Consider the following 27,767-nt stretch of genomic DNA (forward strand, 5'->3'; position numbering starts at 1 on the left):
AGAACCTATTGATAGGATCTAATGACCATGACAACTGAATATGATAAATTTAGAGTCACAGAAATATGGAGTTACTCTGCTTCAATAAATTTTAGATATAATGAAGTACATATTATGTACAATACTGGTCTTAGGTATATAATCTAGTTTATTTGTGATGGATAAATGTTAATATCACAAACATTCATTAAAAGGTAACTTTGAGTCTGTAGATTATATGTACAGTCACTCTGCTACACTTATAGGGTTTATTATAATATATAGATTTTCCATCATCGTCATTTCCCACAGGAAATCCAGCGATTCTGTTCAAGACCAGCTCAATAAATAAAATCTGTGGACAATGTATGATATGTCCTGGTACTCCCCTGAACTACAAGGCAGCATCACATTCACCCTCCATCCCTTCCACACACATTCCAACATATGAAACTGTCAGAGAGCAAGAAACTGAGTAGTACTAGTAGTACTACAAATACTACTCCTTCTAATAAGCTATTAGTTTACAGACTGAAGTCACCGTTACTGCTTTCTATGTCGGCCAGTGAAAAAGACTTCTTGAGAATGGGTTTGCTTGCAATGTTTGGGTGCAGTTTCCCTTCAGTTATAAAATATAAATGAATATTTCTAAAACATGAATCACCTATTTAAAACAACAAAACAGGATGTCTTCTTGTACCTTCTTGGAGGTGTACTTCTGCTTGGGCACGACATTACGAAGCTTGTGGTCCAGCGGCTCTCTGTTATCCAAGTTCTTGACCTTGTAGATCCTGACCAGCCAGTGCTCTGAGGTGAACGCCTCCTCCAGGTGCTTGAACTTGATATCCTTGTTGCCGATCTCGGCGTTGCGTGTGCGGTCGAAGCCAGGAGGCGTCCGGAAGTCCAGCTTGGGAGATGGATAAAGTTGTCATTAGACCACTTGCAAAAAGCTTCTTGGTTTAAAAGGAATAGTTTAACATTCTGGGATTTTTGGTAAATAGAGTTAGATGATACCACTCTCATATTCATAAGTTGAATATGGGGGTACAGCCAGCAGCCGGTTAGCTTCGCTTAACACAAACACTGCAAATGGGGGAAACAGCTAGCCTTCTTCTGTCTAAAGGTAACAAAATTCAAAATTGTCTGGCACATAAAACCCCATCATTTTCACACTTCAGTCTTTATACAGATTCTAGAAACTTGTTGTAACGTATTAGGCTAGCAGTGTCCCCCAGTTTCCAGTATTTATGCTAAGCTAAGCAGCTGCTGGCTGTACCTTTGTAATTACCAGCCAGACACGACAGTAGTGACGATCTTCTCATTTAACTCTCAGCAAGAAAGGGTATTTTTGAAATGTCAACTTATTTATTTGACAAAAACTGAACTTTTCAGACGCAACGTAACAATCATCTTTCAAAGACATCTAAACTGCGACTTCATTTTAATTCCATCTCAGCCCACTACAGTTTCACTAACTCAAACATTAGCATTAAATCGATAAAGACAAGGACAAATGCAATTATAAAAGAAAAACAAAAGGTTTGATATCACCTTGATTACAGCCCAGAGTCTGCCCTTTGGCAACTATCACATTACATTTTGTATGAGCCACTTACAACCTCTTACTGACTGCTCCTCTTTCTGTGTCCTCGCACTTCATTTGCCCTTCTCACGTCTCAAAGCTTCGGCCTCCATCTACCTTCCCTCTATTCTGTTTTTTTCTCCCGTTTCCTCCTCCCTCTTCACTCTCTACTCTAACTCTCCCTTTGGGTACCACCTTCCCATCTACAGTACCCTTGACATCTTGTTCATGCCTTCAGGCAGCTTCAGAGGACACAGAGTGTGAAATATTAAATTATTATTTGTCACAATAGTTTAGTCTCTCTGCATGCATTTTGTAGAGTTGTTCAACTTGTCATTTAAATGCTAAGAAAAGGAAGTAAATGAGTAGGTTTTTGAGGAGATATCAAGTCCCTGGTTGGATTCTATTCATTACATACTTCCTAGTATGCATCGTCAGTATTATCCTTTAATCCCACTCACCTCTGCAAACTGCACCCTCAACTATCCTGTATGGTTCACTCCTTTCCACTTATTGTCTTTTTCCAGGTGTCCTCTAAGCCTCTGTTTCCCCTTGTCACATTCTGTTTCTGTAAACCTAATCTACCCCTCCCTAGTCTGACTGTTTCCTCCTTCACTTGCTGGGCTCCCTCCCTCCTGTCCTCCGTCTCCTTCTGTGCTTCAGTCTCTGCATCTCTTTTCCCCCTGAAACGGCGCTGTGAGCTGCACAGAGCTTTGGCTGTCTGTCTGCGGATGGCGGCTGCATTGATTCTCCCTTCTCAGTTGAGCTGTTGGCCACATCTACAGCAGGGATGTAAGCACCTGGCAAGAAGGATCCCTCTCATCTCTCCACTGCTACCTGCCAGAAGTAGCCGTGGCACATTTCAAAGCTTCCACCAATCCTTCACCCCCCCCAAAAAAAACCCCACTCCGATCTTCAGGAGCTCCCCAAGGCATTGCTTAAATCCTCTTCTGCCTGTCTGTCACCCAGCTCTGCTTTTGAGATACAGTAGCAAGAAGTTTTACACCTTTGGTGGTGGCACCTTCTTGTTATTCTCTGGTAAAGCTGTGTGCTGCATAATATACAGTAGCTGTACTTTTTACTTCTTTGGTGATGGCAGCTGCTTGTTACTTTCTGATCTTGGCAAAGAGCTGAAACTCATTATTTGTACCTCCGAAGTAGAAAATAACCCCCACAAAAATTCTCTGTCTTTCACTCTAGCCCTGACCTCCCTTTCAGATGGGGAAAAAAATGATCAAATACATGCAGAGTTAGAGTTTTTGACAATGTTATTTGGCCAGTCGATAATTAGAACTTCTATCCTCACCTGCATTTCACCAAATCGATAATAGGACATCTTGTACATGAGGCAGTTGAGCAGAGTTGGCGAACCGGCTTTGTCCACTCTGAACTCTCCCTGAGGGGTGAAGTAGTCGCTCTCCTAAAGACAACAAGGATGAAAGTGAGATAAGGTCCAGAAAATAAGTAGACTGAAGTAATTTAGTAGCACAAGCAGCAAGAACTCAGTGACTGGAAATGATGAAAGGGGGATACAAATAAATAAATTACATCACTTAAATTGATTAAAAGTATCGTCTTTGCATAAACATAACAAATGTTGTCCCACACTTTAGAAATTACTTATCTCTGTTACACCCAAAACCAGAAACCAGTGCACATGCAAGTTTTGGGTAATACACTTATTAACTTTCATTGTTTTTTGTACGGATTAAATGAATTAGACATAACGTGTAGTGATCTTTGGAGGTGCCGTTAAGCAGATTTTCTCTGCTAGAAATTCTGAACTACTCCTTTAAGTAACTGGGTTACAGAGTAGGGGAAGGAGACTAGAGAAACATGGTTTCCTCAGCTAGATTTCTTCTTGGCCATGTTTACTGTAGCTGGATTTTCAATTCTACACATGTGCATGACAAAGACTTCAGAGTGTTAAAGTACCGCTATGACAGCAGAGTGGCGGGATGACAGGAAAGATCATAACGCACACAGCGATAGATTCAGTCCAGCTAAAACTGAACACAGAATAGCCTCTGAAGTCCAAACAAGTCTGCTTCCGCTGCTGAACATTTTTCAATAAGCAGCGTGTCGCTTCCATAATAAGGTCAACCTACTGAATGGGTTTTTGTGGCTGTTGTGCCGGATATGAGCTAGCGGCAGCCATTAATGAGGTGCTGTATGTTGACAATTCGAGCCAGCAAAAAGTAAAAATGTAAAAGAAAATGGGGACGACATTGAAATCTCAATTAGATATATTCCTGCATTAAAAAACTGTTCTAGTTACCATTCTGTCTTCAACTTGTTCTCCAAGTTGAGGATAACATGAAAGCACCACAATGGGCTGAGCAGTCTGTCCTTGAGCACCATTATAAAGAGCGAGTGTGTGTGAGTGAAGAGGTAACATTGATTTCACTGCTGTGCAAGTCCCTGCTACATGGTTTCCTGGAGAATAGCTGCAGTGACACACTCACCCTGATGTCCTTGGGGTGCTCTCCCTCCGCTATCCTCACCATCCACAGGAACTTGTTTATATCATCTCCTGAGTAGCCAATGACACCCCCGAAGATAATCAGCACGTAGTCCACGTCCAGTGACCTCATGATTTTGTAGGCTGCACTCTCGTTGGATGACATGGCTTTCCCCACCTAAAAACAATGATAAAGAATGACAAGCCGTACTTTAAGTGGGGTTTCCTGTTTCACAAGACATACTGCGACGGCAAAAAAACATTAACATTTAATATTATTAAACAGGGATCCATCTTACATTCTCTGTAATTACATTTCCTATGGACAAATGCTGAAGAGACAACAGGCAGCAGGTAGAAAGCAAGAGGGAAGAAAGCTAGAGGGCTTTAACAGACTTAACTAAAAGACACAAACATTCCTCTATATTTGGCAGCAGAGAGAAAAAAAATAAATCAAACCCACAGACTCTGACAGCAATTAACTGAAATCCCCTTCAGTGTAAATTCAATGGGAAAAGTTTGAACAAACAAGATTATCTGGCTTGTTGGAAGGAGCGGTTTTATACAAAGTGGCAATTACATAAAAAATTGAGTGAGGAGCTTGCTAATCATCCAGTGGCTGCAAGAAGGAATCATTCATTTCCCTGTGTGTGCATGAAGCGAGAGTGAACCAGGAAGAGAGCAAAGAGAGGAAGACAAGAAACGGAATAAGACAGACAAGAGAGAAACGGGGGGCTTACCAGTGCTATATGACTGTTATTCCACGTGTTATTATCTACCAGCGTGGTCCTGTTGGCCATGCCGGCTATTTGGTAGCCGTAGTCCCACCAGGACATGACGCGTGCATGCTCATCTGTGTTCTGTCTCAACCAGTAGTAGGCCTCCCTGAAGTCATCCAGAATGTTGCGGGTCCTAACAAGGAAAAATAACGTCGACAGGTAACATCCTTGACAGGCATATGGCTACGGAGATATTAATATTTAATTTAAGACTTTGAATCAGAAAAGCAACAACAGCTGAAAATAGAGCATCCGTGCATAATAATCGGAGGGTTAAAAAACACCTCACACTTTGAACGTTCATGTCCTAATTTTACCTCGAGCAGCGGGAGCAGACAGAAAGCCTGGCAACCAATTAACCGTAGGTAGGGTAATCATTTTATGTCTGTGTGTGCATTTTTTGCGCGAGTGTGTGGGTGTATATGTGCGAGAGGAAAAGAGCAGAGTGACAGCTATGCTGCTCCCAGTAGCATAGCTAAACCATTGTCTGAAAACTGCCGTGGTTTCATTAATATATGTATGAGAAGTTGTGTCTTCTATTTAGTCTTGGTCTTCAATATTTCCTCTCTAATGCTTAAAGAGAATAATTATGCCTGTAAAGAAGCTCAGAGAGAATATTATATCAGCTTTTTGAAACGGTCCACAGATGTTTTCTGTGACCTAGAAACTCTAAGCAATCATAACAACGCTTATAGGTGCACATATCAATATTTCCACAAACCTCTTTTGAAAGATACATATGCTCCCTCTATGCTGCTGCTCTGTGTGTTCTTGCATACTCACACACGTGCTCATTTGCATACAAGGTGGTGCAATCCATCTCTCCGCATCATTAGCTATAACTAGAGCTTTTGCTTGGCTCCTTCCGGTTATTTGACATCCATTAACACATTACTGAAATGTGTGCGTGTGTAATTCGTACCCGTCATGGTTGTACGAGGCGAGCACCACGCTGGGACTGGAGTAAGCGTTGCTGGTGACCCAGGTGCAGTGGACGGCGAACATCATCAGCAGCATCAGCATGAGCATGGTGACAATTGACTTGATGTTTGGACCCAAGCCTTCCTCAGCCTTCTCCTGCTCTGACACATGTTTGCGCACCTTGCCAGCCTGCAGGGGGAGACAAACACCGAGATGGACGGCAAAGTCTGTAGCGTTTAGGGGAAATGAATTATTGAGTGAAATAAATTATTGAATGAATTAATTGAGCAAAGCTTCCTAGAGCAGCCAGAAGTTTTCCGTGCTGTGTGATGAGTTAATATTACTTTACACTGGCAGAAGAGAATTGTTGAGGCTACGAAACCTCTGGTGAGGAGGATTATCTTCTTCATCAGCACCTCAAATTAACTTGCTCTGAACTGTGGCTAAAAGTGAGCGGAGATACATGTGGATAAGAGGACGTAAAATTGGAATTCTGCCACTAATTCCAAACTGCGATGTGATAGTATATGTAATTTGTTCTTAGGCCTGTCTTTTAAAGGAGATCTTTATCTTACTGGAACTTCCTAATTAAAGAAATGTTAGTTAACTGACTAACGTATAGGAAAAATCTCTTAGAAAACAAATTGTTTAACACTAAACTCCTCCATGAACATAAATTCATGTAAAGAAGGCTGAGTGTCTGTCTTAAAGGAACCCCGTAGAGATTTAATTTTATATGATGTCATTTACATGCATCTGACCTCAAAACATTTGCAGAACCTTTTGTTTTAAAATCAGCATTGTTATACTTGGCACAGTACTGCTTTTTACCACACGCTTTTACAAAGAACTATCAGCAGAAATGTGTGCAATTTTTATTTTTACTAACTGAAAAGCCTTCAAGCATTGTAAGCTAAATGTCCATCACTGTGTTTTTTCCACCTGTGCAGGAAAGCGAGGATGTGCAACGAGAACCATCAACACAAGCAGACTTCCAACATTGCTGTCTCAATGTTAAAAAACTGGATTAAACAGGTCATTTTTTAAGCTAAAATGTTATTTCAGCATGTTAACTGATGACAAGGTGGACTTGAATAGACAGCACCACAGTTTGGTTCAACAGTGACAGCAGTCGGATCAAAATAAAAAAATAATAATAAGTGAGACGGCTAAAATTATGTAAACGGCATCACACAGTTGCAGCTGAATCACAGTTTACACAAACTGCTGAGAAAAACTGGTGGGGAGTGACGAGGGAAGCTGATAACAGATAAGTGATAAATCCAAACTGTAAAAGGTGCTGCAAAATATCTCAGTGACTGGCGTTTTGCCTTTTCTTGATTGCCGTGGTACTACAGTATTATATGCATTGTAATAACATGACCTGTTGTAGGGCAATCCAAAGTGCAAAGAATATGAATATTTCCTCAAGGAAAGCAGCATTATTTCTGTAGATAATGTGGATTTCACAGTTATTCTGTCTTTTCTTGTACCTTGTCATAAAGATTCCCAGAATTCCTCTTGTCGTCCTCATCGCTGCTGTCTTCAGCAGGGGGTTTCTCTCTCTTTGTGTCGTCTCCCATGTAATGCTCAAAGACACTGGAGAAAGCCACTGCAGACAGCATGCATACCACCGGAGTCAGTGTCAGCATCAGACGCACCATCACGCCGGCAAAATAGACTGCACTGATGGCATATAGGGCCACTGGTAGGAAGCAGGGGGAAAAAGGTGATGGTGAGAGGTGGGGGTGTGGGGAGAGAGGAAACAAAGTAGACAAAGGTCAGACAAGGAGAAAGACAGCGTGAATGTAAAGGAGAGACAGGAAATAGGGCAGAGTGTGAGAAGGAGATAAAGACATGAAAAAGAGAAATTGAGTTGTTAAGAGCAACACAGCATAATCAGTCTATGTTGGCTCTGCAGAACTCAAAGACTAAATGGCTGGCTGCTTTCCGTCCTTGAAAAGTGCCGACCCGGCTCAACAGGTGCATGGCTAATCAATAGTTGTAATAGGCTGATTAAGTCTGAGGGAGAAACAGACTGCTGAAAGACTGTTTCTAGCATTCAAAAGGTTCTCTGCCCTTGATCCTGGCTGTCTTACTCAGTAAACACAAGTTTAGTTTGAGTTGATGTTTAAAGAAGTTCAGACCGACCTCATTGTTTTTCCATTCAGGCACATGGATGTTTGTGACTTATGATATACTATTATGCATGTTAATGAAGCAGATAACTGACTAACAACAGAACAATTAGTTAATAAAAAGGCCATACAAGTTAAACTGACAAATAAGGGATAACACAAGAGAGTTGTGAAGTGGAAGCAGCTATTTCAGGAACCCCTGGTTCTGGAAGTAAAAGTCATTCATTTTCTCCATAATAGTGTTGTTAGGTGGCTGACAGATTGAGCACTTCCAAGGCTGGGATGGACATGAAACGTTGAATCATCAGCACAAAAGAAAAAAGATCAACTGTGTTAGAAGAGATCAGATTCTTTGATAAAAAATAAAAAAAGTCAAGGGCACAAGCTCTTACATAAAAATAGTAGGAAGTTTCCTATGACTCCCAAGGTACATTTTGGCAAAAAAATCCAATCACAGAGCTCAACGCTTCTGTGAAGCTCATGCTGTTGGGAATAATATAAAACAATGGTAATGATAATACAATCTGCAGTGTAAATTAACTTTCTTTCAGAGGCAGCTATGTTGCAGTGTGTCTGTGTTCCGTCATGACTACAATGGTAAATGGATCAGTTCATGCACCCCCATCCCAGCAAAAATGTATTTTATTTTATCAATACCGGCAATTGCAATAAACTAGATTCAGGTTAGCAAAATAGCCTTGCTAGCATCAGAGCACTTGTGATTGTCACCACAGGAATCTTATTCATACAACTTCAGGTCTGCTCAACATGCACAACACCCCTGATGGGGCCCGTCACCCAGTTTGAGAACCACTGGATTAGTGGGTGACCCACTCTATCTCCCGAGCCACAGCTGCCCCAGTGACTAAGCGTTCTGAGTTTGTACCTCTCTGAGTCACGCCTCTGGCTGGCTCCAATGGCGGCTGAGGTACCATAGTATTAGAGCCAGCCCTGATGCCAAACTGACTGAATCAAAAAGAGGCTACAGCCATGCTTACGTCTCTTTGAGTGTTGGCACTAAATGCTCTACACCAGCATGCGAATGTTGAAATTTAGCAGAAAAGTAATTGGATCAGCAAAGTTACCAAAATTCATCTTGACGGTGACACAAATTTCATGGCAATCCATCCAATAGTTGAGATATTTTAGTGGTGGACCAAAAGAAAACAAAAAGAAAAACACACTTCCAGCAGTCCTTGTCCTTTGCAACTCTAAATGCGGTATTAACAATGGAAATTAAGGTTTTAAAGCCTATTTTCAAAAACAGCAGAGCTGTGATTTAAATAAAATCTTCCTACCAAACACTCGTTCATCGTTGATGTTCTTGATACAGAACCAGAGGCCTGCTGGGAAAGTGCAGACCAGGATGTGGAGGTCGAAGAAGAATGAGACCCACGTCGTTGGCTGGTGCTCCGACACAGACGCTATGATGGGGATGTGGATCTTAGCATAGCTGGGGATAGAGGGAAGGAGGGTGAGTGAAGGGAGGGGGACAGAGAGAAGGGGGAGGGAGAGACATACAGGATGTAATTGATGTTGGATTGAGCACATTGGGAGTGTTGAGACAAATTATACAATAGATCCTCCTGATTAACTCTAGAATAATGAGGGAAAGAGATAATTTACCTCCCCAGCATACTTATGGTAAAATACGAACACATTTAGCACGAGAGACGAGTAATGTGCTTTTTTCCTCCCCTCATCTGTCTGTGTGTTCCCTACTTATTAATTTTGGGCTTTTACACAGCACTTTCTATACAATTTTAAATATTTCTCTTTAAAGTGTTTTGTGATTACAGCTGGGAAAGAGAAAACACACAGCACATTAAGGAATTAGTATCAGCCTCCAGAGGAAAGAGAAAAAAAAATCTTTCCCATACTGCTTCAGTCAGCAAACGGGGGAGAATTGATTGGGTGTGCTGAAATATCAAACACGCTGCACTGCATTTGGAGAACACGGGGTGCCTGGTGCTATTTGGAAGTAAGACAATAGTTCAACACAAAGTCTGTGCTGTACTGTTTTCCCCTCTGGGATGGTGTGGAGGGAGGTTTATAACAATCTTAGAAAACACACACATGCACTCGATTGAACAAGTGTTTCATCGGCAGCGAGAGTGTGAAGGTCAGCAGAGCTTACCCCGTGTCCCAAAGTGAGTAGAAACGGCCACTCCATGGAGCAATGTATCCTGAAGAAAGAAAAGCCAGTCAATGAAAAAAATATACAACACTAGCCTTTTAAAGCTTTTCATTTGAGCCTTGGAACACAACGACCGTTGGTAGGTGTGCAGGAAGTTTTTTTAATTGTGTTAATGTAAAGATAAGCATAGGAAAACATTAAAATAATGTTTTAGATAATTTCATTATCCTGTTATATCAAAATGTAATTATTTATATGGCAAACTCAACCCAACCGTGCAGCTCTGAATAAATAAAATGGTTAACCATCTGACCCACAGGTCTGGAAAAATGTGTAGCAGAGATTGCCTGAGGATAAACAATGGATGTCTACAGTACAGATTTAATATTGATTGTGCAAAAAGAATTGAAATATACTGTATAATGTGGTAATGTGTATCTACTTATTCAAAGGCGCTGAAAACCTCTCTATAATAAATATCCATGACTAAATAAGCAGCAATCTAGGCAAAGCTCCAAAGAGCCATCCTTATGAAGAGTTTAACGGTACACTGTTGAGTTTTTGACCACTAGGAGCTCAATGGAGTTTTGTTCTTTTTGTCGGTACTGTGGACGGGTGCAAAGCAGCACGACTAACTTCCTGCCGGTGGTCTCACACTATTCCGCTAATCAACAGTTGGTGGCAGTAATGTGCTAAAAAATGCAGCAATGCACCGACAGCAGTAGTGAAAAAGAGGACTGCTAGAAAGCAAACATACATGAACAAACCACAATATATAATGTACCAAAAAAAATAAAATAAATAAAGGGGCTTTGGTAATGGTGTATGAGGAAGGAAATGCATTCAACGCATTTGTTAAACCTCAAAGATAAACACTGTGCATTTTGATGAGAAGTGTTTTGAATGTAACCCTAAATTTTGTTAACCAAGACAGTATTTAAGTAAACTGAAAATCTTAACCTCATCTTTTATTCAAGGCCCTGACAACTTGTTTTCTCAATTTCTTACTGTGACAGCCATTTGAAGCTAAGCAGCTAAGTAAAATGCCAACTCTGGTTCAAAACCAAGAAAAACTTAAGAGAATGTGTCAATGCTGAAAATGTATTCTATTGATGGCACTTAATTGCTGGAATTGACTTGTTTACAAACGGAACTGAAACTATTTAAGCTGCAAATTAGACCGCACAGGGCATTTTATGTGTGCATCCAAATGTCTTATTTTGGTGACGCTTTGATCTGGAATACATTTCAGCTCTGAACTGTTGCCTGGAGGCTCTCAGAGCTACTCACATGTTCACGTGTGCATACAGACAACACAAACAAAAGCACTGGCTCCATATTTTACATTTTTTTGACATGTTTGCACCACCATATAGCTGTGCCATGTCCTTTGATGCCCTTTAAAAAAAGAGACTGTGCCTAATGCATTTAATAATAACATAATCACAATCACATCATAAAAAATAGAGCACTTTTTAAATAAGATGTTGCAGAGCACTAAACCAAAGCAGGCAAGAAAAAGAAGAAAAAGCAGTAACACTGAGATGAAGGAGATATTTTGAAAGGTGATTTAAAGTATGACACCATTTTAACCAATCAATACTTGGCTCCGTGTTCAAGATACTGAGGAAACCCACCCGGCTCCTCTGTTGCCGAGACGCTTATGAGATGAAGGTCTGCCAGACTAGAGAGGGACATACGCAGTTTCACTGCAAAACTGGCATATCACCAAACAGTCACTGATCCCCACTGCTCAATTGAGACGGCTGACAGATCACAACGTTTACCAGACGTCCAGTTGAAGCCAGGATCCTCACGAGACTGGACTTCTGAACAGACTTCATAAGTGGGCGATCACTTCTAATACAGGCAGGTAACCAATCTAAGGTCACAAATTTTATTACAGATGAAATGTGCCACCCTCTCTTTGCCCTGGGCAAAAGGCCTGGATGCAATGGCAACCAATCTGACATATTGTGACTCCAGAGTACATAAAGGAAAGTAAATAATCTGCTACCTTACTCAAGGTAAGAAAAGCAATATGTGATGTTGGGTAAAAAAACCAAACAAAAAAAAACAGTCACATACTTTATTAAGGCTCATTACAAAACAGCAGAAAAGGTGCACACAAGAGCCTAAGGGGAAAAGTGAGCTCTGTTCATACACAGTAAACTATATTAGCTTTCTTGGGACCAAATACACCACTATTGTGTGATGCTGTAAAAAAAAAAACAAAAAAAAAACAAAACTGTGGGCTTTTGTGCACCAAATTCTCTAGGTCATGCTGCTTTGAGTATGTGATCTTAAATCTAACACATTAGCAGGAGACAAATAGAAAAAATTTGAATACAAATCAATAAATAGAAAGGAGGTAACGTTTGAAATGTCTGAGGCCGTCCACTGTGGCCAGAAACCCAGCCGGAGCTTAAAATAATGGATACAAACATTAACAAGGACAAAGTTCAACCAGCTGGACGTGCACATCAGGGTTCAACCAGGCCAGTCAAAAACAACACACACGTTCATAAAAAAGGCACTCTGTAGAGGACCATCCTCCACCAACACTCAACAGTTCTCCAATTTGCAGAGCTGCAGCATCCGTATCAGTTTATATTTGTTTATCATTTGCCTTCCAGGTTTAATTCTCTGACAAACCAAACGCTTATTAGCAGCTCACTGGGGAGGCCTGGATGTCAGACCATTGGGGGATAGTATATGAACATACTGTAAAAAAATAAATAAAATGGCTTAAATCCCAGATCTGGATCACCATCAAAATCTAATAAACTGGTCCTCGCTGATCCTGGCTATCTGTCCACCAAATCTCAGCCAATTTCAGGGTGATTTCTAAAATATTGTGCTAACAAACAGTCAAACAGACGGGGGTGAAAACATTAACCATCTTCTATTTTAGTACAAGCTATATTATGATGAGCGATCTTGACACTGATACTCAATTAGCAGAAGTAAGTTTTTGTTGACAGTAGCTTGGCTTAAACATTCAGCATTATATTATTATATCATTAATAGATAAGAAGATGATCTGACCACTCATCTTCACTGACTTTGCTACATAACATAACATCATTCATTAGCCATCTTTGTTGTGCCTGATTTCCATGTGCAACTACACAACCCAAAGGAAGTTTTTAATTAATTTAAATTTTCTGACATTCACACGACTATTCAGGCTTCATTTGGGAGAGGCAAGTCTTATATTTCTTGGTTTGGGAAGGGATATTTCAGTTGTCATTAACTTAGACAAATTCATATACTAACTATGTGAAAATATATTGTCAGGCTTGGCTTACATGGAAACTGTCACAGAAAGTTGTTTATTGTATGGTGTGTGTATGCAGTTGTTGGTACTGATGAGAAAATAATGCATACAGCCAGATAACCTATAATAAGATCTGTAACAGCTTAATAGACACGCATTACATGCAAGACATTCAGTAGAAGAGCATTAATTACTACAGGATTGTAGCCTTTTAATTTAAAATGCTACTTTTTTTGTTTTTCCCTTCTTCATCCTTGTTGGATTAGCTGTTTATGTTCAGTAATGTGTATTGATTAATGAGAAGTCTCTCCATTTGTCAAGCCATGATATTGCTTGCGACTGATTATAACTGCTTACAAGGAGGGCCACAATTAATGATTATGTTTAATGTTATTGATTATTTCTAAAATGGATTTAGCTGTATAAAATGACAGAAACCCAGAGCCCAAGGTGATGTCTTCTATCTGCCTGTTTTGTCTGACTAACATTTATAATTACACCAGAGAAAAGCAGCAAATCCTCAAAACTGTGAAGCTGAAACCTAATTTTCTTTTTTGCATTTTTGCTTAATAACTGACTTAATCGAATATTATGCTCTGAGTAATATTCTGTCAAACAAACTATTCAATTAAACGACTAATTGTTTCAGCTCTAGTTACAAGGACAAAAAAAAAATGCAATAAATGAGATGGTTTATATGGAAAGCACCATGTGCATCGTGACTAAGCAATACTGTAAAACCATGTATGCACACATCCAGACCTGTGTATGTGAGATAGATCACTGTGAGGAAGACCACGCCGGCAGCGAGCGAGACTCCGAGGAAGAAGAGTGTCTGGAACTCCTGTCTGGTCAGCCTGTCCTTCAGGTACTGCAGGAAGGCGTAGGCTTGGAGAAGTGCAAACACACCTGAGAAAAGCCAAAAGACAGAAACAACAGAGTGAGCAAACATACAAAAGGAAACTCACACTGAATATTTGAGGAGGCCCTGATTCATGCTGGCTCCTGCAGGGTACAAAGAGGGTTTTACGTGGTTAAGAAGCACCGTTGTCAGTTTGGCAGAATTCACCACAAAGCAGTTCGCTATAGCCCCTTTGGCTGTTCATGCAGATGTGAAAGACAAATACTGCGGGACAACATATTTCAAATGCATGAGACAGATTTGTGTGAATAAGCCCTTCTCCTTCCCTCGCCTTGTCTTTTTTTTGCAGCCCCTTCGGTCACACTTCTTTCCTCCGTCACTTTCTCAGTGTCGTTTTCTCTAGTGTGTCTCTTTGTTTGTATGGTGAATTCGATATAAAAAATTGAAAAGAGGCATGCTTTCCCTCCCTTTCGTCACCTCCCATCCTTTGACAAACCTTGTGTGATATCGCCTCATTCCTCCGCTAGCCCACCACTGCCGACGGCAAGTCTCACCCATTTCCAAGGTTAAGCCCCGGCCTATCTCCTGGAGAAGCGCCGTAGTGCTAACACGCTTGTCACTCTATGCCACCCTGCCTGCCTGCCTGAGGGGCTGACATCTCAAGGGTATCGACCATGACTCTGTCACTCTCTTCCTGTTTCCCACTGTACTCCCTGAATGCTACCACCAGATGTTCTGAGCAGCTGCTACCCAGGCGCAATGAAAACACACTTGCTCTTTGAGAGTGGGGAGCCAAAGAACAGAGATGATTTTTGGTGGTGCATTCTTCAAAGCCTCTCATAATGCAGTTTGCATTGTAGACACCCAGAAAAACAGGGACACTTCACTGTACGTCTGCTGCAGTGGTAAGAGAATTCACACACAAAAAAGGTGCTGCTCAGTTCATAAAGCTGCCAACAACAGTCCTCTCCCAATCTGGATGTAAATGAAAACAAGAATCATGCACATACATTTGCACCCATCCGTGCTGTTGGGCAGCAGATGGGCCCACTCTTGAGAGGTGAAACTGAACGAGCTTTAATAAACTACCCACAAGCCAAAAATTAAAAGTACTTAAGTGCTAAACCCATTTGGGTGGCAAGTGAAGCCACGTGTTTTTTATTTTGTAAATGTATTATGAGAAGGTCCTGTGTTCTTCCACACACCAAGCATGACTAACGCCGTTAGTGCAAGGGGATTCAATTCCCGCTGCAGTCAACCAATCTTGAAGTGTGTGCATCCACGGTTCTGTAAGGTGCTGTGGATAACAAGCAAGTGGCTTATGTAAAGTCACACCTTTAATACATCAGCCTGAACCTTTCTCCCCTGTGTTTTGCGGCATACATTTGTTGGCAGGGTCACGGCAAGTTGAAAGTAGACATGAAAGCTCTGAAATAAAATCTCTGCACTGTATCAATGTGTCCTTGTATAAAACACAAACAGAAAAACAGTCTCAATTACTTGATGTAACTTTAAACAGGAGTGTGTCACACGAGGTTCAAATATGTAAATCAAGATATGCATTATAACATAAATCTGTGTATTAGCATAAACAAATGTAGCATTAACCTGCATTCTTTGATTTAAATCTGAATTAACTATTAACTATTTATTCTGTCTATTTAGACACTGAGCAGACAGAGCAATATTAGCATTCATTTTGACTCATAGTTCTTGTTGTGTGATGAATAAAAGCCCAATATTCATCCTCCAACTTCAGAGGGAAATATTTAGCTACTTAATGCGTAATTACTTTCATCAACTAATATGTGGTGTACAGTGGGGAAAGGAGGCTGATGAAAGTGGCGAGAGTGAACCAAAACAGTAAAGTTTAGGGCCGTGCCATCACGTACCTGTAAGAAGGTCTGATGTTTGTGAGAAAAGAATGACTATGTCATTAGGGGTGGGAATAACCAGAGGCCCCATGATACGATATTATCACAATATTTATGTTGCGATATTGAAATTTATTACCTTTTTCCCAACTTCCAATTAGGTCCCTAAAGTCAAACTTTGTCAACATCTGTTTATCTAAAAAGATACATTTCTCTGTTTGTTCATATCACTTTTTCAGTTCTCTATATGGTCCTCTTAAGTTTTCTAGTGGACTAAAAAAAGCAATAGATTTTATTATTCTAGTACCAAAAAGTTAAAATTCCATCTGCAATTTATATAATAAAATATCGATACTTGGCGTCCGTGTATCGATATAGTATTGCCATGGCAAATATCATGATACTATGCTGCATCGATTCCCCCCCGCCCACCCCTATATGTCATAGTTTAAGAAATTATGCAGCAACATTTTGCAAAATATGAAGACTCATTGCATTCACAATGTCATTCATTTTGAAATGTTCTAGAAGAGAACTTGTTATTCCAGGAAGAATGCAGGATCAGCCACTCAAGGTAGAGAGGTTGGGGGACTTACCGGCAGCTGCCATGTGCTCGCTTGTCCTGATTGGCTGGAAGCCGACGAACGGTATCTGCATCGACAATACGAGACCCACAATGTAGAAAGTGCTGTAAGCTGAGAACAGACAAAAGAGAAACAGGGAGAGAGGGAGCAGACCAGATAAGAAGTCAAACAATCAAAACAATCTATTGCTGCTACTAAGAACCTTCTGTTCAACCGCTCCAGTCTGGGTCCCACTCAGGGAAATCAACCTCAATAGAGGTATTTAAAGTCTATTGATTTTCACTGTCGCACCTCAGAGAGAGTAAATATAAAATAGCTAATCTAATGTCATTTACTGAGAAAATGGGAGCTGGCTCGACGCGGTGTGCCGGCGAGGCCTGGAGTGAGATGGCGGTGCTGAGAACAGTGCAACTCCAACCTTTGTAGCTGGGGGGAACCGATTCACAATTTGCAGTTTAATTAAGATTTCAAACTCTTCCTGAAGAGTGTGCCCGCATTTTTGAAGTAGTTGTGACCGCCCTCAGCAATCTCTTTCTCACACGTCTGCTATTGACTCAAGACAGAGGGAGATGAATTGTGAGGGAATACTGACTGCAAGGCATTTTATTAAATTGGGATCTTCTTTTATTTCTTCTATGTTCCTTTGTAGTCATGGAGAGACAACTGGGCTCTGAAAAGAGGGGCTACAAGATGTGAAGAGGAGGGAAGGTGAGGAATATAGGAAGTGCAAGAAGACCTAATGTCTTTTATGTCAACAGAATATGTCTACAAATACATTTCTCCACCTCTCTCTTGCTACCAAAAGGTGCAAGTTTGCTGGATTATGCTCTGGCTGCACATATCCTTGAGGAACAACGAAGGCGGGCGGACATTTTCCACTTCACCTAACAGCACTGCATTGTTGAAGAACCATTTGGAGATCGAGCAGACGTAGGTCAAATCTTTCTCACTATTAGGAGGCCATAATTTATTTTCAAAGCTCTCAAAGACTATGCTTTGCGGTTCCAACAAGTACTACATATAATCATGCGTAGAGGGTACTTGACATTGGTATAATTTTTCTTGACCACAACAAAAGTGTCTGCTGTCGTCAGCTCATAGCTAAGCTGACGACGGATGTGTGGAGTTCTCTGAGTCGCCGGATAATGTGCTGCCACGTGCTCCGTGAACCTGGGATGTTCTGTGGAATAACAAGCCTATCCTCTTCCCCAGCACTCTGCTCTGGTATTTGCAAAAAAAAAAAAAAAGCAAATAAAGAGGATCAGGTAGCAGGTGGCTGCATTTATTGTTAAGTGGTGTGTGGGTGTGTGGATGTCTGCACGAGCGGTGATGGAACGCTTACGGTTGTGAGAGATGAGCACAGGCGTGACTGGACATTTGAGCTTGTTTCAGGTTCAAATGCTTGGGCAACAATGTTGGTAGACACATAGGAAGGAGAAGTGGTTTGTCTGTTTATTGCATACATTTTTATTGGGAGAGGATCTGAAACCACATTTCAGCTACTGTACGTGGGGGAGTTTTAAACAGTGTGTGTGTGTGTGTGTGTGTGTGTGTGTGTGTGTGTGTGTGTGTGTGTGTGTGTGTGTGTCTTACCGATGTAGACTCTTCTGCTGTAGCGTTGCATCAGAAGCAGCACAAACACATGCAGAGGAATAAGGTTGATAATAAACACATAACCTCCCCATGCTGACACCTAGAACACACATACACATAAAACATGTCAGTCAGCCAACCAGAATGTCATCCCCATCTTTAAAACATTATTCTACATTTAGAAAGAACTGCCCCATAAGATCAACTAATCTACATTTTGCTTTTCTGTTTTAATTTCGATAACTCTGCTGAATGGTGGCTTTCCCTGTTTAAATGCTACACATTAGCTTTGCAGGAAAGATGTCAGTTTTGCCTCCGTGATGGCAGCTAATTAAAACAAAGTACAGCTGAGACACAAGAGGTTTTCCATATTGTTGCGTTCCTAGATAAACTGAAGTGATCCTTTATAGTTGAAGACAATCTCGTACTTCTTCAGCTGGGAATGCAATTTAAAGTGCGGATTAAAAAGTCTGCCACAATGGTGCATTGCTGTGCAATTATAAGTTACTGTAGCTTGTGAATTCAGTGCTGTTTGTAGCCCCCCAATCAATGTTTAACCATCGGCAAAGCTGAATATGTTTATTCCAATCAGGCTAATCTCTACCACTTCAAATAGTACCTTGGTTCATACATGTTAGGGCAACAACCAACAATTATTTTCATTACCAATTTCTCTGCTGCTTTCTATTTTGTCAATTAATCAATTAATTGTCTAGTCTATGAAATGCCAAAAGTGCCCGGCGGTAATGTCTTCAAATGTCTTATTCGACCAACAGTCTGAAACCCAAAGATAATTAGGTTACAATTAAATAAAAACAGAAAGAAAAGCAGCAACTCCTTACATTTGAGAAGCTTGAACCATTAATTGTTTGGCATTTTTAGTTAAAAAAAAAAAAAACTGAAATGATTAATCAATTCTCAAAATAGCAAAAGATCCAGGTGTCAGCTGGTTGACAAATCAACTTGTTGCTGTAGCTCCAATATATTGTGCTGTAAGTAAAAACAAAAATGTATTAAGTGCAATATGTGACTAACATATGAACTCCTTTTTCAAAGACAATTTGAATTTAAAAAGCAGCCCTTTTCACATGCATGCACCCTGCACAAAAATCACCTTGCACACATTGAAAGGAATCGTTCAAGAGCGGTTGTAAAAACATCTTACTGGCTCTTCTCTATTAGACACAAGCACACAGTGATAAAAGCCTGACGTATATAGAATCTATAAAAACTAGGCAATCATACTTTACATGTTAGATGTAAAAATGTAAGATGCTCCAATAACTTTAAAAGCTCCACTAAAATTATACTTCAACCATTTTTGAGGTCCGCTAAGTATCTCAGTGCTGAATGTAGGGGCAATAAAACGACTCTACAAAAACATCATTGACAAGCTTTCAATTTCCTATACTTGACTACAGCAAATGGAAACGGTGAGCGCACTAGACGGACAGTCTTGAGAGCACAGAGAAAGAGTGTAAGAGCAAGAGTGTTCAGAGAAAGAAAGCGAGACAGAAGAAAAGAGAACGGAAAGTTGTAAAGTACTAGAAAGTGATACAGAAAGGGGAGAGACAGCAGGAGAGGGAGAGTGAATGAAACAGGAAAAGGGGTTGCAGAGAGGCAAATTGTTTGATCCTTTTCGCAGCAGCTCGTCAGAAAGAGCCCCACTGCACCTGCTAAGTATAATGATGAAAAACGAGCGCCTCGCATCTAATTGATAAAAACATTAATATGCTACATTAATGCAGAGTGAAAGAAAAAAACTTGCTGAATGGTTAGGTGCAATTATCTTTTGCCAGTCATTTGCATCTGTTCTTTCTGATGGTGGCAGCCAATTAGTAGCATGTGAACCGTAACCTGAATGAATACCAGAAATGACTTAAATTCAAGGCTCATTTTCAGTGTTGACACAGGGGCGGCTGATCACATTTCTGTTGCTGACTGGCTGGGAATAATTGAAAACATAAGACTTGAAACATGGTGTGCAAGGTTCCTGTGGCTGTAAAACTTAATATCACACATCTGCTATGTAAATGGAAGACGGACAAGTCACCCAGTCACTTAATAGATAGGCATGTTTGAGAAATCATGGCATGTGTTAATTAACAAAAACCATGCCATGGGCACCAGTAATTCTCAGGGTACACCTAATGAAAAAAAAGAAAAAAGAAAATTGATTTCCCTGGTATACGTGAGGCGCATTATTGACTGAGAATCAAAGTCAACATTATTTCTAAGGTTGTTTTTCCTTTTGGATACTTAACTGGGCAAAAGTGTTGGAGGCTCAACGCTGTGTCAGAGGGATGAAAGATGTTGATCGGAGATATTCCCATGGTGACTATTTGCAAGTTTTCAGGGCAACTCAAAATGAAGATTACCAGTGGTTTTAATAACTTTACACACTAAAAGACTGGTTATCTACTGTCGTGTTGCAGTTATATCGTTTGCAGAGTTTGCCGTGAAAAAAATAAATAGAGTTAACTTAAAATTTGGCATTAAAGCATTAAGGTTCATCACACAAGGTTGTATAATAAATTAAGCACCATGTTGAATATATATTCCTAAACAAGACTACAGCAATGCTAGCAGCTCTCTAAGTCTGTACTTGGGCACAGTGGAGCTTTAACATGCTCTCCATGACAATGTGAATATGTTGATGTTGATTGATGAATTACTAGGACATAAACTAAAGTATTAGACAATAATAAATTTGACATGATGATGGCACTACAGGAAGTCATGGGATCACCCATGTCAGTAGGGCACATCATTATGTTGAGATATTATACAGAATAAGTGAAAATGCTGGACTGCTGGTGGCACTAGAGGAAAAGCCAGAAGATCACCAAAGTCAGTCTAATTAATCATCTGGGGACTACAAATGTGTGTACAAAATTTCATGGCGATTCATCTGAAATATTTCGCTAGCATGGCTAAATAATTCATAAGTCATAATTACTATTTAGATATTGGCCTAAACGATGTAGTCAAGTCATGGATTGGTAATTATGGTAACTTGACGCGAAAGTGGTATCAGCGTCTATTAATCAGCAAACTTCTCAAGTTTTTAGAATAAATGATCATGACAGCAGAGCGCACAATCAACTGGAAGAAAAAAAGAATGAGAGAAACTGGCCATCTGGTCACATTAGGGGACCATGCAAAGATGAATGCCCTTGACAAAATCCAAAACGGTCTGTGTATGTGTGTGCGCACATGAACAAGCTTTATTTCAAATTATGGTTCTAGCTGCCAGACCTCTGACCATGCCAGCTGAGGGCAGGAATCAGTAAATGTTTGGAGCAAAGTCTTTTAGCTGTTATCACTCTCTACAATTCATACCGAGCTTATCTGATGACCTCAGGGCCACGCTGAAGAGGATATAGAGAACACAGCATGCAACAGGGACAGGGGGTTTACTCTGTGGGCCTGTACATTTCTATTTATGTGCACAAGCGTTTGCAGCCTGCCTATGTGCTAGTTGGACGTTATTCTGTCCATTTGTGAAAATTAAAATTAATACTTTTCTGTTTATGTGCGATTATTCACTAACTACACCCTCTCTGACACCAGTAGTGACTTTCGGGTTCATTAAGATGGCTTACATTAAAAACAAAGAGAGCCTACTCTGTGAATGTACTGTAGAGTCCACTGTTAGATAGCATGTCTGTATATATCTCAAGTGCCAACCTCCGGGGCTGAAAGATTAAGCCTAAATGCCAAGTTTCTCAAACCCATTCATCCAACTTTACAGCAGAATTAAACATGTTTACAGCCTAGTACAAAAACTCACCCATTTAAATGATATTAAGGTTCAAAGTTATACATAACCATTCGTTGCCAGCAGATAAAGCTTAGAACTAAATGTTAACATCAGCATGCTAACATGCTCACAATGACAATGTTAACATGCTGGTATTAAGTATAATGTTTAACATGTTGACCATCTCACTTTAGCCGTGTTAGCATGCTAATATTTATTAATTCGCACTAAAGTACAGCTAAGGCTAATGGGAATGACAGTTTTGCAAGTATTTGGTCATAAACCAAAGTATTTAACATTAAACTTTGACCAGATGATGGAATTAGACAGAAAATCAGAGGTTATTACATTTCATTCAGCGCAGAGCGTGAATGTCTGTTCCAACTTTTTAGGTACAGACATTCAAACATTGCTGAGACATCCGAGATAGATTAAAATCATGGGCAACTGGACTTGGTTGAAGATACTCAAAGACATTTCACCTCTCACCCAAGAGGCTTCTTGAGTTCTGACTGACTGGTAGGGAATCCCAGATTTTTAGCCTCTGTGGGGTCATTATCAAGGTAACGGATACCGCTTGGTTCGTTAGTACTGCTGGCTGGTCGTTATGGAAGCCTCTTGGATGAGAGGCGATGTCCCTGATTTTAACTCTCCTTGGATAACAATAACGATCTACTGAGAATCTTTTGACATAGAGACAATTCACTGTTCAATGTTGTATGTATGATGCTTTGGCAATATTGTTGTTACACATTCATGCCAATAAAGCTAATTTGAATTGAATCAGCTGACTAGAAACCACAAATGTCAACATCATGTTGGTACTAGAGGAAAAGTCAGAGGATTGCCAAAGTGATTAGGATACATTTTCTGTGGAACATAATCTTGTAGATGTAAAGATATTTCACAGGAGAGGTGAACGCTTTGACTGGCTGATGGGAATACCAGCAGGCTTCATCCTTTGTAGACCGTTGACACCTGTACAATATTTCATGGCAATCCATCTATTAGTTGTTGATATTTCAGTCTGGACCAAAATGGTGGACCAACTGACCACTGACATCCTTAAAGCTACGCCGCTAGCATGGCTAACAAATCAAACAAACTTCTATTATTTACCTGAGTGAGCCTTGTTTTCAGAGCATTCAATCAATACTTGATTAGGCCAAAGAGCTTTTGGCATGACCCAATGATACAGGCTGCACTGCTAAAGGGGACTGTGGAGGCTTTAGAGAGAAAAGTAAGCCAAAGCTTTGGGAATGAACGTTGATCCATGCATCTGCTTTTGCTCCGTCCTCTTGTTTTCCCCCCTCACCCACTCAACCTCAACCCCTGGAGGGATGAAACAACAATGTTGCCATGCAGAATGGTTCCTGTGGCTCCTGTCCATCAGTAGGTCCTGCAGCTCTGATCCTCTTCTTAATCTCGTCCTTCTCTGTCCTCTCCTATCTGATTATGCCAATATCAAGGCAGGGGATCTTTACCTCTGTCTCCATATCTGCTTTACGAGTGTCACATTCGTTTAAGCCCCACGGGAAAAGGTAGCCTTGGCTATATCCTGAATAAATTGACAGCGTAAGGTGATGGGGTTGTAAAAAAGTAGGGGTGGGTCAACGAGTATATGCTGCACTTTGTGTGCAGGACCAAAAGGAGACAGTGTGGGCTATCGGGAGGTTGGTGGTGTTGAAACATACAAGCCTAGTTTGTTGCTTGCTTCTGGAGGACTCATCTGCAACAGTGGGTGGGCTGCAGATGCAGTACAGAGGAACATCACATTGCCAGAGAGAGGGTGTGAGAGAGAAAGTAGTAATAAGGAGAAAGAAGCAAGGAGACTCAATGTTCCTATTGCTGCTGACTAGGACAGTGCGGAAGTTACGCGTCACAATATGTTCTTTCATGTCTAACCGTATTGGTGTATTTCTCTCCATCTCTCTGCCCCCTCTACTCTCTTCCCCCTTATCTTTCCACACCTCCCTCCATTCCTTTGTCTCTGTGCATCTCCATCCTCTGTTTTGTCTCCTATTCTATTCATCTTTCCATCAATCCCTTCTCCCTCTCTCTCTCTCCTATCCCCCTCACCCCGCCTGGATGCTGTGGCCCAGTGTGATCGATGAAGCTGGATTTCGGTAATCTGTTTCATTTGATATCTGTCTCACTGCCGGCCACAGAGATTAAGCCGGGAATGAGCAAGAAGCTGGAGATTTTCATAGGCGCTCACGCTCCCTCACACACACACACAAACAATCTGTCGCTGAGGCAGTGTGCCTGGATCGTCTTTTTATCTTATCTCTCTCATCAACTCCCTGATGGGCCTGTGCCCGAATTCATAAATACTGCAGAAAACACTGGCTGAATTTCCCTTTTACCATGAATTGCCAGGTCCATGCTGGAAAATCGCCCCAACATTACTGTCTCAGTGGCAGGGTTAATTATCAAGATCCAGCTCTGAATTTATAACTAGCACCAAATATTTATAACCTGGGGTTTGTTGCAAAACATGCTTTTCAGTTCTACTCATCACCTCATAAATGTAATTAAACTATGAGGAAAAGTATAAAACCACTAAATATTTTGGATATGGGTCCTAAATGGATATATGAGCATGTGTCACCTCAGTTAATTTGAGAGATGGCACAGCAGAATAACAACTCATAAGTTGATCTATACTTATGATTCATATTGAGCTTTAAAAAATGTCATGTAAAAGGTATGTCAAGTAAGTCTGTCCAGTGTGTGTGTGAACTATTCTTACCATGTAGAAATAGCAGAGACAACAGCCAATGGTCCAGAATACAGAGCCTGTCTTCACTGATTTCACCTACGGTGACAGAAAGAGAGATCATAAAATGAGTCACAGCAGTATGGTAGCCACATGTGCTTCAACATCAAATAAGACATGGGAGACCCACAGTTTGTATTTCAGGGACACTAGAAAGTAAAAGCACCACTGCCTGCACATTTTCTCTGATAATGACAAGGTGTTCTCCTTACAGTAGAAATATTTTAAAATCTGCACTGAATGCAGGCTGTCCTCTGTACTAAAGCTACACTATTTGTTTGATGTTCGCCCATTGCTGAAACACTAGACTTACAGAAGATTTAACAGTGAATTAAGACATTTTGAAACCAATGAAAAAAAGTGCAAAATCTACTTGCAAAATGGGTTGAAAGCATACAAAAAAGCATATTTTGTGCATCTTTAAATGTAGTTTAATGATCACAGCTTAATGATCATAGCAGATATAAAAACAGCCAGCTGTGGTGAGAGAGAGGATGAGAGGAGAGCGGATCAGACTAGACCAACGAAAACATCTTGTAAACAAGCTCCCCCTTCCCCTCCACAGGCCGATAAAGCATACAAGTGTACACATTAATGTTTAAAAACACACTGAGACAATAAAAATGTACATGCGCGCGCACACGCACACACAAAATAAAAGATGCATTTAACTGTGACCATTCAAAATACCAAACCCGGGGTTGGGGATAGGGTAACAGGAGGTTTGTCAATAAGCTCGATCGCATCCAACAATGCTTGTGATTTGCTGATGAGGGGGAATCAAGCTGGACTGAGGAGGTCTTCCCAAAATACCCAGCTGAGCTTAGACAGCCTCCTCGATCAGCCACCAATGAATCAACAGCAAAGACAGACACCCCCACCCCACAGACACACACACATTCTGTGGGTGCATGCAGAAATAAACCACCCACAAGCAGTGTTTTCCTTGTGTTGAGGTGGGTCACAGTAAGTAGGTCTGTGGTGACCCGATTATCATTTTCTCCTACAAGAAGGTGGAACTTTTGTTTCTGGTAGAAGAAAGTGACAACATTTTACACCCTAGTTGCTCTGTTTGCGTGGGTGTAAGAGGACAAAAGCCCCATTTAGATTAGATTTATTTCAATTGATGTGGTAATTTTAATATGCGCTAGTGACTGATTTTGATCCCGTCCAAATGTCTGACTTTTAGAATTGGATTTTGCTAATTTCAGTCTACTCATACAATGAAGAAAAAAGTAAGAGACTTTACAGAACCCTAAGCTACAGCCCTAAGCTCATTAAATGGGTGGTTGTATTGTCATTTTACAGTTGATTCTGTCTCTGCTGTCCTTCCTTTAGCACAGTAGAACTAACTTTATGTGTAGTGAGCTAGCTAAATGTATTTAATGCTGTTGCAGATAGTAGCCCATTTGCTATTGTAAAAGCATAGTCATCAGTAAGTGACATTTAAGTACTGTCTGTGTTAATAATTAAAGTTAGTATTATTTACCATTTAATTATTTAGCTGCAATTTAAAGAGAATACTAAGCCTACTGGTAATAAAAGTCACATGGTTGTCCCCGCAACATATCCTTGTCTTACAGACTCAGCTCCTGTAGTTTGCAGGTGGCTAAGATGTCAGCTAGAATGATGACTAATATGAGGGAAAAAATACAGTGTCTTTATCCACCTCCCAGTAAAATATTAATCCTGTCCGAATGGCGCTTAAGTTGTAGCTTACACTTGGTTGCCAGTTTATTAGGTACACATATCTGAAACTACTGTAGTCTAGTACAGTCCTGCAATAAATCCTACCTTCATATATGCTTTAATATTCAGTTTTGGTTGAAAATGTTTTAGAGAAGTGTTGATTCAACTTTTAATAACAAGCTTACTAGGAGGCTGCACTCTGTACTGCTGCTGAGCTGTGCTGTGCTATACCGAGAGAAGTTTCTAATATTGAGTATCCTCACTGATATAAATGGGGTGGACAAAATGTTGGAAATACCTCTCAGTGTAGAGCGTTACAATTCAATCTCACCACTGCTGCCTCTGAAAATTACAGCCTTAAAATGGAATCAACACCTCTGTAAAAAAAAAATAAAATCCAACAAAAACTGAACATTACAGCTGTCATGAAGGAAGGATTTATCCCAAGGCTGGTTCATTATACTGCATTAGTTTTAGCTTATGTATACTGCCAAAGGTACAGCCACCAAAACACCTTCTCCAGAAATCCATGCAGAGTCTGCTTCTTCTGTTTAAAAGTGAAGACGTGCATAATGACAGATTAAGACTTCACTTCCTGTACAAGCTGCTCCGTTTTCCTCCGACAATATTCCCACTCACGATGGGCCAAAGCTAGCATGCAGCCCTGTGCTGTCTATTTCAAGCCATGTTCAAATGCTGCATCAACCACTTCTTCCAACTGCCCTCCGAGCCACCACACTCTTTGTGAAGACAAAGAAGTCACACAGTGTGATACCAGTTCAGCTAATTAAATGCGAGCCGAGAGAAAGAGTGGAATTACTGTTACAACAATGTAGCCATAGTGCACAGGGTTACGGCAAGGGAGGGATGCAGTGCAACTCTGTGAGTGTGTGTATATTCATGTTACCATGGGCTATGGTGTTAAAAAGAGCAGCTCTCCTGGGTGTGAGTGGATTCAATTATAGATTAAAGCTGCAAGCAGCGTTGGGCGGGCCCTCGCACTTGTAGCGCGTCCGCGTGTGAGCCGGCCGAGTCGCATATTCTGGAGCTCTGCCGGTGCGGCTGTGAATTTCCTACGCGGTTCCGACGCCGCATGAAGGTGCTATATGTCACTTCCTGTGTCCCCTATGTGGAGCTACATAGCACTTGCCGCTATGAATATAAATCGGTATTGACGTGTAGATGTCTGCGGGGTGGGAGAGTTATCAAGCACGTAAAGTTTGTTTCAGATGTGAACATGTACACTGAACAATAATGTACCCAAACAATAAAATAAATTCCTTTTATATTTCCCTGCCTTGTTGTTTATGTGTACATACAGAGGAAGAATGTGAGAACAGTGTGTT

General features: G+C 40.7%; 1 protein-coding gene and 1 long non-coding RNA gene across 6 annotated transcripts in view; one reads left to right on the forward strand and one right to left on the reverse strand.

The window, feature by feature from the left end:
• The window catches only part of LOC123976632 (dolichyl-diphosphooligosaccharide--protein glycosyltransferase subunit STT3B), a 93,840-nt gene that overhangs the window by 9,394 nt on the left and 56,679 nt on the right, over positions 1-27,767 (reverse strand). For all 5 annotated transcript variants that reach the window (XR_006826404.1, XR_006826405.1, XM_046058934.1 and 2 more), the window contains exons 4-15: positions 24,706-24,771; positions 18,191-18,290; positions 16,610-16,708; positions 14,040-14,186; positions 9,998-10,046; positions 9,159-9,313; positions 7,216-7,427; positions 5,724-5,911; positions 4,763-4,934; positions 4,027-4,200; positions 2,868-2,981; positions 680-886 (exon numbers count right to left, since the gene is read on the reverse strand). Coding sequence is in view for 3 of the 5 variants with exons in the window: in XM_046058934.1 (XP_045914890.1) it covers positions 680-886; positions 2,868-2,981; positions 4,027-4,200; positions 4,763-4,934; positions 5,724-5,911; positions 7,216-7,427; positions 9,159-9,313; positions 9,998-10,046; positions 14,040-14,186; positions 16,610-16,708; positions 18,191-18,290; positions 24,706-24,771 (1,683 nt within the window). In the remaining 2 variants the exon portion in view is untranslated. The remainder of the gene's footprint in view (positions 1-679; positions 887-2,867; positions 2,982-4,026; positions 4,201-4,762; positions 4,935-5,723; positions 5,912-7,215; positions 7,428-9,158; positions 9,314-9,997; positions 10,047-14,039; positions 14,187-16,609; positions 16,709-18,190; positions 18,291-24,705; positions 24,772-27,767) is intronic.
• On the forward strand, positions 16,610-17,793 carry LOC123976634. Its single transcript, XR_006826406.1, has 3 exons — positions 16,610-16,855; positions 17,247-17,305; positions 17,403-17,793. It is a non-coding gene; the product is annotated as an uncharacterized LOC123976634 (long non-coding RNA).

Source organism: Micropterus dolomieu, linkage group LG09 (genome assembly GCF_021292245.1).
Source record: "Micropterus dolomieu isolate WLL.071019.BEF.003 ecotype Adirondacks linkage group LG09, ASM2129224v1, whole genome shotgun sequence".
NCBI lineage: Eukaryota > Metazoa > Chordata > Actinopteri > Centrarchiformes > Centrarchidae > Micropterus > Micropterus dolomieu.